Source organism: Globicephala melas, chromosome 9 (assembly GCF_963455315.2).
Source record: "Globicephala melas chromosome 9, mGloMel1.2, whole genome shotgun sequence".
Classification (NCBI taxonomy): domain Eukaryota; kingdom Metazoa; phylum Chordata; class Mammalia; order Artiodactyla; family Delphinidae; genus Globicephala; species Globicephala melas.
Genome location: NC_083322.1, coordinates 89080266 through 89096665, shown reverse-complemented (window position 1 = coordinate 89096665; position 16400 = coordinate 89080266). Strand labels below are relative to the sequence as shown.

The window sequence follows — 16400 nt, the reverse complement described above, 5'->3', positions numbered from 1 at the left end:
TTTTTGGATGTGGACCATTTTTAAAGTCTTTATTGAATTTGTTACTATATATATATATATTTTTTTTTTAATGTTTTGGTTTATTGGCCAAGAGGTATGTGGGATCTTAGCTCCCCAACCAGGGATTGAACCCGCACTCCCTGCATTGGAAGGCGAAGTCTTAACCACTGGACCACCAGGGAAGTCCTGCAACAATTCTATTTAATCCCACTTCCACTTCATAAAATCAAGAAGCAGAAATGTAACGGTTTTCATCTGCTCAAAGGACAGTTCTCAGGTCTTTCATTGCAAATTTTCTAGAATTCCTGTATCTGAACTGTTTAACACAAACTTCCACACATTTTCTTTTATGTCTGTTTGGTATCCTAGGCCTTTCTCTATGTATTGATACTTTCTTTTAGTTGCCAGTAAGATGTAGCTCATTTTAGAGACAACTCTGATAAAAAGCAATTAAGATCATAGGAGTAATATATATTTAAATGTGCTACACTTAACATTTTTGCTTACATTTAGCTCCCCCCAAATTCACATTATTTCATCCTTCCATATTTCTTATGCATCTTTCTGTCTGGTCCATATCGTATGCATCGTTTTGTCCAGGCATAGATACCTGCTGAACAGGTGAATAAAAGGAGAAAATAAGCAGCATGAATTTTCTTATTAGTATATAGTGTATCATATGTTATGCTGTAGGTTATATGTTGTTTTGAATGTTGACCCCGTTAAAAAGCTTCCATGTGCTTTATGTGTCACTTGCTGTGTAGATTCATCACTATTTTTTGAGAACAGATCTCATCTTATGCGTATAAGCACTATCTTATAATTCATTTTGATTCCCTCACGGTGCCAATCACACAAAGGCAGACAGTATTTGTCTCATTAATACACGCCAACTCCTTCAAGTTACAAAGCATATCAAAATGTGTGCTATAGTAATAAAAATATGGAAGATAAAATTTCAGTTCAGCTTTACAGGGCAATTAAAAGATTTGCCAAAGATGTCTTTACAGGGAACACCTCTCCTAAGATAATTAAGATATTATTTGGCTTTAAAAAATGTCATTCATATACATTTCAAGAATACAGTCATTTTGTAAAGAGAGTTCCACTTGTATTAAATGTCAGCTTTCGGCCTAAAAGATGCAGTGCAGTTCTAGTGATACATGGCTCACTCTCTTGTTCCTCAGCAGGGACTGTGGTAGGTTTTAAGGCAGAGATGGAAAATCAGCAGTTAGAAGCAACTCTATCCAAGATTTTCCCTGGGCATATTTACTGCTCATAAACTCACTCAAGGGTTCTACTTTGTAAGATTTTTTTATGTGAAATAGAAAACATAGAGGGTTTCACTTCTGGGTTGTTACAGTCAAGCGTCAAGGCTGCTTTTGTCCTTTCACAGACCATTTCCAGCTCACTCTTCTGCTTGGAAAAAAGGAAAAAAGGCCATTTTTGTTTTTCCAATTGTGACCAAAGCCAAGTGCCTGATGTACATTGAGGCCAAACATATCGGAGTTTGGAGCAGAAAAAGGTTTACTGCAGGCCAAGCAAAGAGAATGGGGGGCTCGTGTTAAATAAAAAAAAAAAACCAAACTCCCCGCTGGGTTTCAGGGAAGAGTTTTTAGTCAAAATTTGAGGTGAGGACACAGGGTGTGACTTTCTTCTGATTGGTTGGTGGTGAGGTAATAGGGCGGGGCTTCAGGAATCTTGAGCTCAGCCTGAAGTTACCATCCTCCACGTGCTTGGGGACCTTAGTTCCTGTAGAAGAACTCAGAGATGTACCAGATTGTTACGTGTATCTCTTCAAGAGGAACCACGACCCTGCCCCTTCTCTGCACTGTTGTTTCTTTACTGCTTTTTCTTTCTTCCCATTCCCTCACTTCCCTAATTAGTAACATTGAATCTGCCCTCTGGAACTCAGGGAAAGTCTAGGAGGCTGAAGCCTTTTCCTACAAACAAGAAGCGGGACAGGAAAGGCTTTTGTTGTGTACCCCACAGGTCCTGCTTGTTGCACAATTTAGAGTAATAAATGCATCTACTTTAAAGACTCAGTTATAATTGGTACTAACAGAACATTTCACATATTACATTTTGCAGTGACGTTTTAATCTTTTTGGAAAACGGCAAGACCCAGCTGTGGTTAAATCAGAATCTGGGAACAACACCTAACAGGTGGCCTTTCATTTTTAAGGTGGAGACAATTACCTCCGTATCATCCACCATCACATCTTCCCTTATATAAGTTACATGCTTCTTCAGGATTTCCTAGGCAACTTTAAATTTACAAACTTAGAGCATAAAAAAGGGACAGGAAGACCCAGATCTGTTGGTCAAATAGTTTTCCTTGGAAACTCTGTACACATTTCTCTATATACTAGGCTCAAACATCATTAAGAGAATATGAGTGTGGACAAAAAAACATTACCTACCATTTCAGTAAACAAAGAATGTTGCCTGCCCTCAAGCCAGTGGCCACGGTGCCACCCATACCAGTGCGCCCTGAGGGGAATTCAGGATGGAGGAAAACACGATACTGGCCCTAGATAATTAAGATATATATCAGAGGAATAATTTCAATGAGCCCAGACTCTTGCATCTCCCCATACATAGAAAAGCACTAAAATCACTGAGGTCTTTTTGTGTGTGTGTGATTAGCAGTAATCTTTTGATGTCTGACTACATTTTTGTTTTTTCAGCAAAAACTCCTATATATCCTGGCCCCTCCCTTACCTCTTTGGAACAGTCCCTCAGAGCTATCTGAGAGGCTGTTGCCTGGGCTGTAGCCCTCAGTAAGGTCCCCAAATAAATATATTAATATCTCACAACTTTTAGGCTGTGTGGGTTTTTTTTTCTGTTGAAGTGACAGACCAAGAATTGCAGGAGGAAGCAAGAGATCTCGATTGCCCGTGAGTTCTGCCATGGATGCACAAAGTAAATGATTTGGATGGAATCACTGATTTTTCTCACTTATACAAATGGGATTGTTAACCTCTCATAATTATTGTTGGGCACACAAGTCCTCCACAAACACCTGGTTTACCTTATTGCTAACATTTCCATTATTCATTTTATTTTCAAGGTGTTTTTTTTTAAATACTCGTAAAGACTAACAACTATATAGTTTCAGTTGCTCAACCAGTTTTGCTGCCTTGAAAAGTATCGTGGAAGAGGTAAGGTCTCAACTCTTTCTCCAATTTCCTTCTTTCTTTCTCTTTTTTTCCTCCAATTTCTTCTCATCAAAATTCTTTCTGATATTCAACATGAGGCTGTACCTCACACTTTTATTTTAGAAGGCAGCATTCCTTATCATTCTATTTCTCCCTTATATATTAATAATCCTGTTTCTCCCTTATGTATTAATAGTTTTATTTCTCTCAGGCATTAACATTTTATTTAGATAGGAGAATCCCTTTTTCAGTTGTTTAAGCTTGATAATACAGCTTATCCAGATGTATTACTTACCACGCTAGGCTTATACATTATTCATATTCTTTAAGAATGCCAAAGGCCATCTAGTCCTTGTTACAAATATAACATTTCTTGAAAAAAATTAGGAAAAATTATATCCATATTTTAAAGATGCTTTAGAAAGGAAAAGGACTTAGCACTTAATCCTACATATTTCAGTAAAATCCAAAATTCCTTGCTTCATGCCATATGTTTCACTTGCAGCATTTTAAATAGGCTGCTAGCCAGGGTTTAAAGAATGAACCAAAAACACATTCACACAGCATGCGTCACAAGTAGTATTTATGTTAAAGTATATGCACCAAGACATATACTACCAAATGTCAAATAGATAGCTAGTGGGAAGCAGCCGCATAGCACAGGGAGATCAGCTCGGTGCTTTGTGACCACTTAGAGGGGTGGGATAGGGAGGCTGGGAGGGAGACGCAAGAGGGAGGAGAAATGGGGACATATGTATATGTGTAGCTGATTCACTTTGTTATAAAGCAGAAACTAACACACCATTGTAAAGCAATTATACTCCAATAAAGATGTTTAAAAAAATTAAAAAATAAAAGTATATGCACCAAGCCCTAGTTCATATCGAAAGGCAGGACACACACGCACGCGCACACGCACTCTCTCTCTCTCTCTCTCTCTCTCTACATAAAGGGAAGCACCTTTGTGTTAAGAGTGTCCTCCCATAATTCTTAGCAACATAATGCATCCTTGAATGAAACATCAACAGAGAATTTCCAAATAGTAAGGACTCTTGGTCTGTGATTAAATAATGGCATTCACAACTCAAACTTGCGGTGTTTTAATTACTTTAACACATAAATTCCCTAGTGTGCTAGATTTACTTGGTTATTCTAAATGTCCGAATTAGTCTGTAACATACCACAACTATTTAAATCACATATGACCAATAGTTAGGATTTTTAAAAACCTATTGCCCTACAGAACCATACCTCCTTGCTGCATGATGCTCAGGGCTTACCTTTCACATATGCCCTATCTCTGTCATGCTTTTCACATAGTACAATGTGCACTATGGAAGTCACATTAAAGAAACAAGTGGAAAAAAAAACTCATTGAAAACACTTTATTATAAAAGTGTGCTTTATTATAAGGAAATTTTAAATATAACCAACAATACTGAAAATAATGTAACTGGCATTTACAGCCTTGGTCAGAGTTCTTTATTAAACAGGCATTTGTAGTTAACAATCAGCTTATGCAACAAAACAGGTAACCTGAAAAAGTGAATAAAATTGAGAATACAGAATGATGAACGAGGAATTTGGGGTTCTTTGTGTTTTTTGTTTAGCAGACATGGCTTTTAAAATCTGAAATAGAAAACAAGTCCTCTTCATGTAGTAAGCTCTCTTCCTGCGGGAAAGTTTGCAAAATTGTTAAAACTGTTCTAAAATGTGGCTGAAGGTATACTTTACATACTTCTTATATATACATATCTGATTAACATATTTTAACCACGTTTTCATTATACAAGCAAGACCATAAACATTCTCTAGTAAGACCACACTAGCCACAGAATCTTTTTACCCATGTATATATTTCTTTGAAACATGTTTCCCAAAATGAAATTGCTCATTTAAAAGGGAACAACTGGTTAGAATTAATCTCTCTAGACGTTGGGGTCATGTAGGCCTAGAAATCTTGTAAGAATATATTCCTTTGGTTGAACATAATTAAATTCATTTTATGTAGCAGAATAATCATGTCAATTGTCAACAAAAATCTATTCAGTTGAGTTCATTCTGCACTTTTGAGAGTCTACATTAAAGCAAGTGGCAAGGCCTAATGGTATATATGGAATGGACAGAAATTCCTTTTATGTTTATATATGTTTTACTTATAAAAATTTATTTCTCCCACCTTGGAGGAAACCCCTGGGAGCAGATGTCTGAAAAGGATTGTATTATGTACATCTAGTGAAGAACACAGAGCTATCTTAAGGGCATGTTGATAAGGACCCCAAATATTTTTGGTATAGGAGACTTTTTTTTTTAGCATATATAAGATCTTAGGCTTTCAGAAGACAACACATAAGTTAAAAGAGCATTTAAAAATATTTGTGACAGGGATTCCCTGGTGGTGCAGTGGTTGAGAGTCTGCCTGCCGATGCAGGGGACACGGGTTCGTGCCCTGGTCTGGGAAGATCCCACATGCCGCGGAGCAGCTGGGCCCATGAGCCATGGCCGTTGAGCCTGCACGTCCGGAGCCTGTGCTCCGCAACGGGAGAGGCCACAACAGTGAGAGGCCCGCATACCGCAAAAAAAAAAAAAAAAAAAAAAAATTTGTGACATTAAACGTCAAACTCAAATTTTTAAAGATAACAAATACAGAGAACTGCAAAACGGAAAAAGGAAGCATAGATAGATGCTTTATGAGAAAAATAATGACCTTTCACCTAAAAAGAGTCTTCCCTATTATTGTAATGATTAAACTGCCTGTCCTTAAAACCACTGGAATATGTAGGTTACTGACATTATGCCAAAGAAGTCAAAAGGTACTTTATTGCAAAAATAGAAAAGGTCTTAAAATTGCATATGATGTTTTATACCATTTCACCAATAGGCCAAGGCCAGTACATAACTTACCAAGCCAGAAAAACTCGAAAACAAACATTACTAAATTGTACGTACTATATATAGTGAGTTGTAAAAAGAATGTGGTGCCATGCTGTATAGCATGATTCACTGCCAAGTTCCCTCTTACATGGGCGTAGTCATAACATATCAATCTGAGTGAGTCAAAATGAACACACATTGCCTATGACAACATCCTTTAATTATCTTCTTAAACACAGATACTTTCAGTATATTATAATCATCTGAATAAACCTTTCAGTCAAATCATAATTTTGTGGAGTAGAAAGTCATTTTATCAGTATGTCGATATTGTTTTGATCTACTCTTTTAGAAAGTGATGTTAAAGCCTATTGACTATTGAATCACTACTCTGTTTACTGATACACTGTAAATGTAAAAAAAGGAAAAAACCTGAAATCACAGAAAATGCTTGGCATCTACACAAACACATTCTCAGTGGACTAACCACTACTGTGTAATTTTGTCACTATAGGTCTTCTTGCTCCATACTTTTGCTTCATGCAGTGGGTTCAACAATATCCATGTTTGTTCCAAACAGGGCAACTAATTGTTCTTCATAGGTAGCGATGTTCCTTTTCATAATCTCCATGCAAGGTCCCAAAAGCCTTTCAAATGCTTGCACATCCATGGCTAAGAAGAGGGGAGAATAAAAGAAAAATAACATTCTTTGCAAATCTGCAGAATTTCTAAGTCATTTATGGTATCTATTCCGCATATGTCAATGACGCAATGGCATTTTTAGATAAATATCAGATACGAGAAGAAGGCATAAAGATAAAAACATTCCACTTCGGAAAGGAAGCAGCCAGTGTTCCTTGGCAATATGATGTCCTATTGGTGGTTCCTGATCCAGGTTAAAAGAATGAGGGACTCTTATGTCAAGACCTTGGAATTTTAAAAATAAACTAGTTTTGATGTCACCACCTTAGTAATATGAACTCAAGGGCAGCAAGGGAGTGCTTTCTATCTCGTTTTCCCTTCTCAGGGTTTACGATGCTACGTTGTGAAGAATCCAAATGTTACCTTTTATGATTTTTATTCTTTTACACTATGGTCAATTCAAAACGGCAGCCAAAATAATGATTTTAGCCACTGTGTAAGTATGTGCTCTATGTCGCTTAGCTTGCCTATCTCGAGCATTTTCTAAAACTGAATTTATAATATACACATGAAAATATGATCACACTATCATATAAATACAAATTAAAGTACTTTATTTTTTGCCTCTCAAATTTGCAGAAGTAAAAAAGGCAATGTTGACAATAGAGTGAACAAACATTGTTGTACTGCTGGTACATGTAAATAAGTACAAATAAAAGTGATCTGGCAATATTTATCAAAAACGATAAAAAGAAAACCCACTTCCAAAAAGCATTTCTCAGGAAAAGTCCTATATGTGGAAAAGTAGTCTCTGCATACACCCACACAAAAAAGCTCTCCCCGACCCCCCAAAATGGAGCCAAAACTCCCCAAATTATTTAACAGTGGGGAATGATTAAATAATTCATAATGTGTATATTTACCTAATGTTACAGTCTGATGTAATAAATATGAGAAAATGCCTAAGCTATAACGGATGAAAAAAGCAGTTTACAAAACTGTTTTAAAACAGAAAACCCATACAAATAAAAAAGATGAGAAGGAATTATAGAATTATAATAGGACGTGGAAATTGCTGGGTGGTGGCGGTATTGGGTGACTCTTACTTTTTCCTACCTTTTCTGTATTTCTCAAATTTAATGTGAATATAATAATTTATTATAGAAAAAAATTAATGGGATTTCACTCACATCGCCTTTACTCCTACTGTCTAATACCTCTACTCAGGGAAATTACCTGTCAGCTTCTAATTGTCTTCTTTTTCATCCAAGTATAACCCTTGATTAATATTATATTATTTAAAACCTTTGAACAAGTCAATTCTCTAAGAAAATTCTGAGGATATTTGCAAATCTTAAGAACATCGAAGCTAAATTTATGCTACTGAACTGTGGAGGAAGAGCACAGAGTGGCTAATTACTTCTGAATCATTTCCTTGAAGAAAATGTCACCTAGGGACTTCCCTGGTGGTTCAGTGGTAAAGAATCCGCCTTACAATGCAGGGAATGCAGGTTCCATCCCTGGTCAGGGACCTAAGATCCCACAAGCCACGGGGCAACTAAGCCCGCACACCACAGCTACTGAGCTCACGCGCCTCAACTAGAGCCCCGTGCTGCAAACTACAGAGCCCACACGCTCTGGAACCCATGCGCCACAACCAGAGAAGAGAAAACCCACACGCCACAACTAGAGAGACGCCCGCGCGTCGCAACGAAAGATCCCGCGTGCCGCAACGAAGAACCCATGCACCACAACTAAGACCCGACACAGCCAAAAACAAATAAAAATAAATAATAAAAATAAATCTTTTAAAAAAGAGAGAAAATGTCACCTGTACTGATATCTCCTGAACTATATTTTTCATTATTAAACTAAGTTATGTCTCATATATAAAATCTCAGCTATATATAGATGTCTTCCAGCTGAAGATGGCATTTCTGCTGAGCTGCTGTGTGGTACACAGAAGTAATAAACAGCTGAACAAGATTTTATTGTGCTCCGACAAGCTTGAACCTTTGATTCCTAGTACAAGACGAGTAAGTATTCTTACAGACATTCCAGCTTGCCCTTCAAAGCTTAGTGTACCTTATAAAAATGCTGTTTGAGCCTTCCTTTTTTGAGGAACACAGTGTATGTTGTTTATTTAAAAAATTCGATATAAAACTTGGTACTCAGGATTCTTATTTTAACGACATACTAAAATGTTATTTCATGCCTATAAAAAAGAACACAAAATTATAAGTGTGTGAAAAATTTTAAAGGAAAAATGTTGGCTTCTACAAATCGACTTTATAATGCAATGAATCCTAACCTTGTTGTATTTTGTGGGGACCATAAAACTTGTGAACCCAGTAAGATAATCTGTACAACATGAATACGTACAATGCAGACAGAATGATTTCAACCAGGGTAAGCATGCCCAGGGCTGCGTGAGTCCTACCTAAACATTTGACGGTCCCGATGGCGTGTGCGGAAGCAGCTCGGGGCTTGTTAGTTACCAGAGCAAGTTCTCCAAAGTACTGTCCCCGAGAGCACCGAGCGATTTCTACTGCACCGTTCTCCTCCGCCTCTGACTTACCCTGACAAGGTGATGGAAAGTATTAACTTTGACTCAGCTTAAGAAAAGTAAAAGTTAACCTTAGTCTAAACATCAGAAGGAAAATCTATTATGTTTCTTGCTCATATTTCATGGATTTTTAGGACTTACCTTCCTTTTCATGGTAATTTTCACTTCTCCAGATTCTACAATGAAAAAAGAATCAGCCAAGTCTCCCTATCAGAAAAAAACAAAAACTGAGGGTGAAAATGCAAGTTTAGCTGACGGCAATCCCGGCGCCCGTCACACCCCTGAAATCAATCCCACCATGATTTGCCTGAAAGGTGAAACCCCACAGGAGCAGGCTATGTCCCCTTCTAAGTTGAGACGTTAAGATCGACAATTACATTGTAACAACTTCGTTTGTAAAAAATTATCTGAAATGATATACTATCTAGCACGGTATTTCTGCTAAAACTAGCCAAGAAAATATGGCCAACAACACTGAGGTAAGAATTTTGCCTGAACTGCAGCCTGGATAAAGCACATACATAGTTAGAAATGCTAGCACCGTTTCCCAGCAGCATTGCCTCTGTCAGCTGCTCCCATGCTAAAATGTGCCACTCTGTGGGTCCTAATCTACAAGCATCAGCATGGCGACCCAAGATAACCCAGCGACTCCCAAACAGAAGGAAGCAAGCAGACTGCTTAGGGAGCAGTATGTGTGGGCCCAGATGTTTGTCCTGCATCTGGCTGGGGACCAAGCTCTAGATGCCAGTTTACCGACAAGCCACCTCAAGGCCCCAAAAAGATTTCTAAAAGGAAGTGTTGCCATTTCTAACTACACATAGCCATATTCTCGTTTTGGATTTTAAACAAACTGCCTTGACTTCCAAGGATGCCTTCTGAACTAAGTACAGTAGTATAATTACAGAAGATCGCAGATACTGACCTCCCTAAGCCTCTCAAAGTGATTCTGGAGAAACTGAGGTATTTCAAAACTCTTTAGTACAATTCAAGAAATACGGTATCATATTATATCACAAGGAATGTTGAGTCTCGATTATATTATACTATAGTGCAGACCTGTATGTTTACAAATGCTTAAAAGACAACTAGTATCTAAAGATACCTTTAATAAATTCTAAGTATAGTACACATATCTCCTTTCCCTTACCTTTATATCAGGTTTTCATAAGAGCTTCATGTTAAATTTTCAAGTATCTTAAATCATAATAGGTCTATCGACAGCCATGTAACTTTGCTTTCAAAACGTGCTCAAATTGCATGTAAAACTAATGAATTAAGTCCTGTAGGTTGTGCCAATGTCACGTTCCTAGGTTTGATATTGCACTAGCAATGCAAGATGCACTGGGAGAAACTGGGTGAAGAGTTCGTGGGACATTTTGCAGCTTCCTGTGAACCTGTAATTATTTCAAAGTAATCTGAAAAAATCATTTCAAAAGTGCTCTATACTTTGCGGTTTTTCAATTTATATCGTAGACCCTCAGCCTTGTTCTCTAATTTGTCTCTATGTCGTCCCAATCTCTGACTGCGCTAATCTGTATGTATGTGGGAAGTGTGGGAGGATTGATTGATTTACTTGTTTATTTGCCTTCTAAAATAATTACTCTTGAGAGACCTTCAAGATGGCAGAGGAGTAAGACGTGCAGATCACCTTCCTCCCCACAAATACATCAGAAATACATCTACATGTGGAACAACTCCTACAGAACCCCTACTGAACGCTGGCAGAAAACCTCAGACTTGCCCAAAGGCAAGAAACTCCCCCTGGTACCTGGGTCGGGCAAAAGAAAACAGAAAAAACAGAGACAAAAGAATAGGGACGGGACCTGCACCAGTGGGAGGGAGCTGTGAAGGAGGAAAGGTTTCCACACACTAAGAAGCCCCTTCACTGGCAGAGACGGGGGGGTGGGTGGGGGGAAGCTTCGGAGCTACGGAGGAGAGCACAGCAACGGGTGCGGAGGGTAAAGCGGAGAGATTCCCACACAGAGGATTGGTGCCGACCGGCACTCACCAGCCCGAGAGGCTTGTCTGCTCACCCGCTGGGCCGGGCGGGGCTGGGAGCTGAGGCTCGGGCTTTGGTCAGACCCAGGGAGAGGACTGGGGTTGATGGCATGAACACAGCCTTATTAAGGGGGCTAGTGCGCCACGGCTAGCCAGGAGGGAGTCCGGGGAAAAGTCTGGAGCTGCCAAAGAGGCAAGAGACCATTGTTTCAGGGTGTGTGAGGAGAGGGGATTCAGAGCACCGCCTGAACGAGCCCCAGACACGGGCGTGAGCCGAGGCTAAAAGCGTGGACCCCAGAGATGGGCATGAGACGCTAAGGCTCCTGCTGCCGCCACCAAGAAGCCTGTGTGTGAGCACAGGTCACTATCCACACCCCCCTTCCGGGAGCCTGTGCAGCCCGCCACTGCCAGGGTCCCGGGATCCAGGGACAACTTCCCCGGGAGAACGCATGGTGCGCCTCAGGCTGGTGCAACGTCACGCCGGCCTCTGCCGCCGCAGGCTCGCCGTGCGCTCCATACCCCTCCCTCCCCCCGGCCTGAGTGAGCCAGAGCCACCGAATCAGCTGCTCCTTTAACCCCATCCTGTCTGAGCGGGAGCAGACGCCCTCCGGCGACCTACACGCAGAGGAGGGGCCAAATCCAAAGCTGAACCCCAGGAGCTGTGCGAACAAAGAAGAGAAAGGGAAATCTCTCCCAGCAGCCTCAGAAGCAGCGGATTAAAGCTCCACAATCAACTTGATGTACCCTGCATCTGTGGAATACCTGAATAGACAACGAATCATCCCAAATTGAGGAGGTGGGCTTTGGGAGCAACTGTAGACGTGGGGTTTGCTTTCTGCATCTAATTTGCTTCTGGTTTTACGTTTATCGCAGTTTAGTATTTAGAGTTTATTATCACTGGTAGAGTTGTTTATTGATTTGGTTGTTCTCTTTCCTTTTTTTTAATAATATATTGGTATATATATTTTTTCCCTTTTTCTCCTTTTGTGAGCATGTATGTGTATGCTTCTTTGTGTGATTTTGTCTGTATAGCTTTGCTTTTACCCTTTCTCCTAGGGTTCTGGCTGTCCCTTTTTTTTTTTTTGGTATAGTTTTTATTTAGGGCTTGTTATCATTGGTAGATTTTTTTTTGGTTTGGTTGCTTTCTTTCCTTTTTCTTTTCTTTATTACTTTTTAATTTTTTTATTCTTAATATTTGTTTTTACTTTTTACTTTAATAACTTTATTTTATTATTATTTTTTCTTTATCCCTTTCTTTATTTCTCCCTTTTCTTCTGAGCCGTGTGGCTGACAGGGTCTTAGTGCTCCGGCTGGGTGTCAGGCCTGTGCCTCTGAGATGGGAGAGCTGAGTTCAGGGCATTGGTCCACCATAGACCTCCCAGCTCCACGTAATATCAAATGGCAAAAGCTCTCCCAGAGATCTCCATCTCAACATTAAGACCCAGCTCCACTCAACAACCAGCAAGATGCAGTACTGGACACCCTATGCCAAACAACGAGCAAGACAGGAAAACAACCCCACCCATTAGCAGAGAGGCTGCCTAAAATCATAATAAGGTCACAGACACCCCAAAACACACCACCAGACGTGGTCCTGCCCACCAGAAAGACAAGATCCAGCCTCATCCACCAGAAGAAAGGGACCACTCCCCTCCACCAGGAAGACTACACAACCCACTGAACCAACCTTAGCCACTGGGAGCAGACACCAAAAACAACAGGAACTACGAACGTGCAGCCTGCGAAAAGGAGACCTCAAACACAGTAAGTTAAGCAAAATGAGAAGAAAGAGAAAAACGCAGCAGATGAAGGAGCAAAGTAAAAACCCACCAGACCAAACAAATGAAGAGGAAATAGACAGTCTACCTGAAAAAGAACTCAGAGTAATGATAGTAAAGATGATCCAAAATCTTGGAAATAGAATGGAGAAAATACAAGAAACGTTTAACAAGGACCTAGAAGAACTAAAGAGCAAACAAGCAATGATGAACAACACAATAAATGAAATTAAAAATTCTCTAGGAGGGATCAACAGCAGAATAACTGAGGCAGAAGAACGGATAAGTGACCTGAAAGATAAAATAGTGCAAATAACTACCACAGAGCAGAATGAAGAAAAAAGAATGAAAAATATTGAGGACAGTCTCAGAGACGTCTGGGACAACATTAAATGCACCAACGTTCGAATTATAGGGGTTCCAGAAGAAGAAGACAAAAACAAAGGGACTGAGAAAATATTAGAAGAGATTATACTTGAAAACTTCCCGAATATGGGAAAGGAAATAGTCAATCAAGTCCAGGAAGCACAGAGAGTCCCATACAGGATAAATCCAAGGATGAACACGCCAAGACACATATTAATCAAACTGCCAAAAATTAAATACAAAGAAAAAATATTAAAAGCAGCAAGGGAAAAACAACTAATAACATACAATGGGATCCCCATAAGGTTAACAGCTGATCTTTCAGCACAAACTCTGCAAGCCAGAAGGGAGTGACAGGACATATTTAAAGTGACGAAAGGGAAAAACCTACAACCAAGATTACTCTACCCAGCAAGGATCTCATTCAGATTCGACAGAGAAATTAAAACCTGTGCAGACAAGCAAAAGCTGAGATTTCAGCACCACCAAACCAGCTTTACAACAAGTGCTAAAGGAACTTCTCTAGGCAGGAAACACAAGAGAAGGAAAAGACCTACAATAACAAACCCAAAACAATTAAGAAAATGGTAATAGGAACATACATATCGATAACTACCTTAAATGTAAATGGATTAAATGCTCCAACCAAAAGACACAGACTGGCTGAATGCATAGAAAAACAAGACCTGTATATATGCTGTCTACAAGAGACCCATGGCAGACCTAGGGACACATACAGACTGAAAGTGAGGGGACGGAAGAGATATTCCATGAAAGTGTAAATCAAAAGAAAGCTGGACGAGCAATTCTCATATCAGACAAAATAGACTTTAAAGACTATTACAAGAGACAAAGAAGGACACTACATAATGATCAAGGGATCAATCCAAGAAGAAGATATAACAATTACAAATATTTATGCACCCAACATAGGAGCACCTCAATACATAAGGCAAAAGCTAACAGCCATAAAAGGGGAAATCGACAGTAAAACAATCATAGTAGGGGACTTTAACACCCCACTTTCACCAATGAACAGATCATACAAAATGAAAATAAATAAGGAAACACAAGCTTTAAATGACACATTAGACAAGATGGACTTAAATGACATTTATAGGACATTCCATCCAAAAACAACAGAATATATTTTCTATTCAAGTGCTTACGGAACATTCTCCAGGACAGATCATATCTTGGGTCACAAATCAATCCTTGGTAAATTTAAGAAAATTGAAACCGTATAAAGTATCTTTCCCGACCACAATGCTATGAGACTAGAGATGTCAATTACATGAAAAAAATCTGTAAAAAGTACAAACACATGGAGGCTAAACAATATACTACTTAATAACCAAGAGATCACTGAAGAAATCAAAAAATACCTAGAAACAAATAACAATGAAAACACGATGACCCAAAACCTATGGGATGCAGCAAAAGCAGTTCTAAGAGGGAAGTTTATAACAATACAATCCTACCTCAAGAAACATCTCAAATAAACAACCTAAACTTACACCTAAAGCAATTAGAGAAAGACGAACAAACGCCCCAAAGTTAGCAGAAGGAAAGAAATCATAAAGATCAGATCAGAAGTAAATGTAAAAGAAATAAAGGAAACGATAGCAAAGATCAATAAAACTAAAAGCTGGTTCTTTGAGAAGATAAACAAAATTGATAAACCATTAGTCAGACTCATCTTTAAAAAAAAGGGAGAAGACTCAAATCAATAGAATTAGAAATCAAAAAGGAGAAGTAACAGCTGACACTGCAGAAATACAAAGGATCCCGAGAGATTACTGCAAGCAACTATACGCCAATAAAATGGACAACCTGGAAGAAATGGACAAATTCTTAGAAATGCACAACCTTCCGAGACTGAATCAGGAAGAAATAGAAAATATAAACAGACCAATCAGAAGCACTGAAATTGAGACTGTGATTAAAAATCTTCCAACAAACAAAAGCCCAGGACCAGACGGCTTCACAGGCAAATTCTATCAAACATTTACAGAAGAGCTAACACCTATCCTTCTCAAACTCTTCCAAAATATAGCAGAGGGAGGAACACTCCCAAACTCATTCTACGAGGCCACCATCACCCTGATACCAAAACCAGACAAAGAGGTCACAAAGGAAGAAAACTACAGGCCAATATCACTGATGAACATAGATGCAAAAATCCTCAACAAAATACTAGCAAACAGAATCCAACAGCACGTCAAAAAGATCACACACCATGATCAAGTGCAGCTTATCCCAGGAATGCAAGGATTCTTCAATATATGCAAATCAATCAATGTGATAAAACATATTAACAAATTGAAGGAGGAAAACCACATGATCATCTCAATAGATGCAGAAAAAGCTTTCGACAAAATTCAACACCCATTTATGATAAAAACCCTCCAGAAAGTGGCTTAGAGGGAACTTACCTCAACACAATAAAGGCCATATATGACAAACCCACAGCCAACATCGTTCTCAATGGTAAAAAACTGAAAGCATTTCCTCTAAGATCAGGAACAAGACAAAGTTGTCCACTCTCACCATTATTATTCGACATAGTTTTGGAAGTTTTAGCCACAGCAATCAGAGATGAAAAAGAAATAAAAGGAATCCAAATTGGAAAAGAAGAAGTAAAGCTGTCACTGTTTGCAGGTGACATGATACTATACACAGAGAATCCTAAAGAGGCTACCAGAAAACTTCTAGAGCTAATCAATGAATTTGGTAAAGTAGCAGGATACAAAATTAATGCAAAGAAATCTCTTGCATTCCTATACACAAATGATGAAAAATCTGAAAGAGAAATTAAGGAAACACTCCCATTTACCACTGCAGCAAAAAGAATAAAATACCTAGGAATAAACCTACCTAAGGAGACAAAAGACCTGTATGCAGAACACTATAAGACACTGATGAAAGAAATTAAAGATGATACAAACAGATGGAGAGATATACCATGTTCTTGGATTGGAAGAATCAACACTGTGAAAGTGACTATATTACCCA

General features: G+C 38.9%; 1 protein-coding gene across 1 annotated transcript in view; it reads right to left on the bottom strand.

Moving 5' to 3' along the window:
* Positions 1 to 4551: 4551 nt before the first annotated feature.
* PRKAR2B (protein kinase cAMP-dependent type II regulatory subunit beta) overlaps positions 4552 to 16400 on the bottom strand; it is a 113174-nt gene continuing 101325 nt past the window's right edge. The window contains exons 9-11 of the mRNA XM_030834398.2: positions 9385 to 9450; positions 9118 to 9256; positions 4552 to 6707 (exon numbers count right to left, since the gene is read on the bottom strand). Coding sequence (XP_030690258.1) covers positions 6574 to 6707; positions 9118 to 9256; positions 9385 to 9450 — 339 coding nt within the window. The 3' untranslated portion in view covers positions 4552 to 6573. The remainder of the gene's footprint in view (positions 6708 to 9117; positions 9257 to 9384; positions 9451 to 16400) is intronic.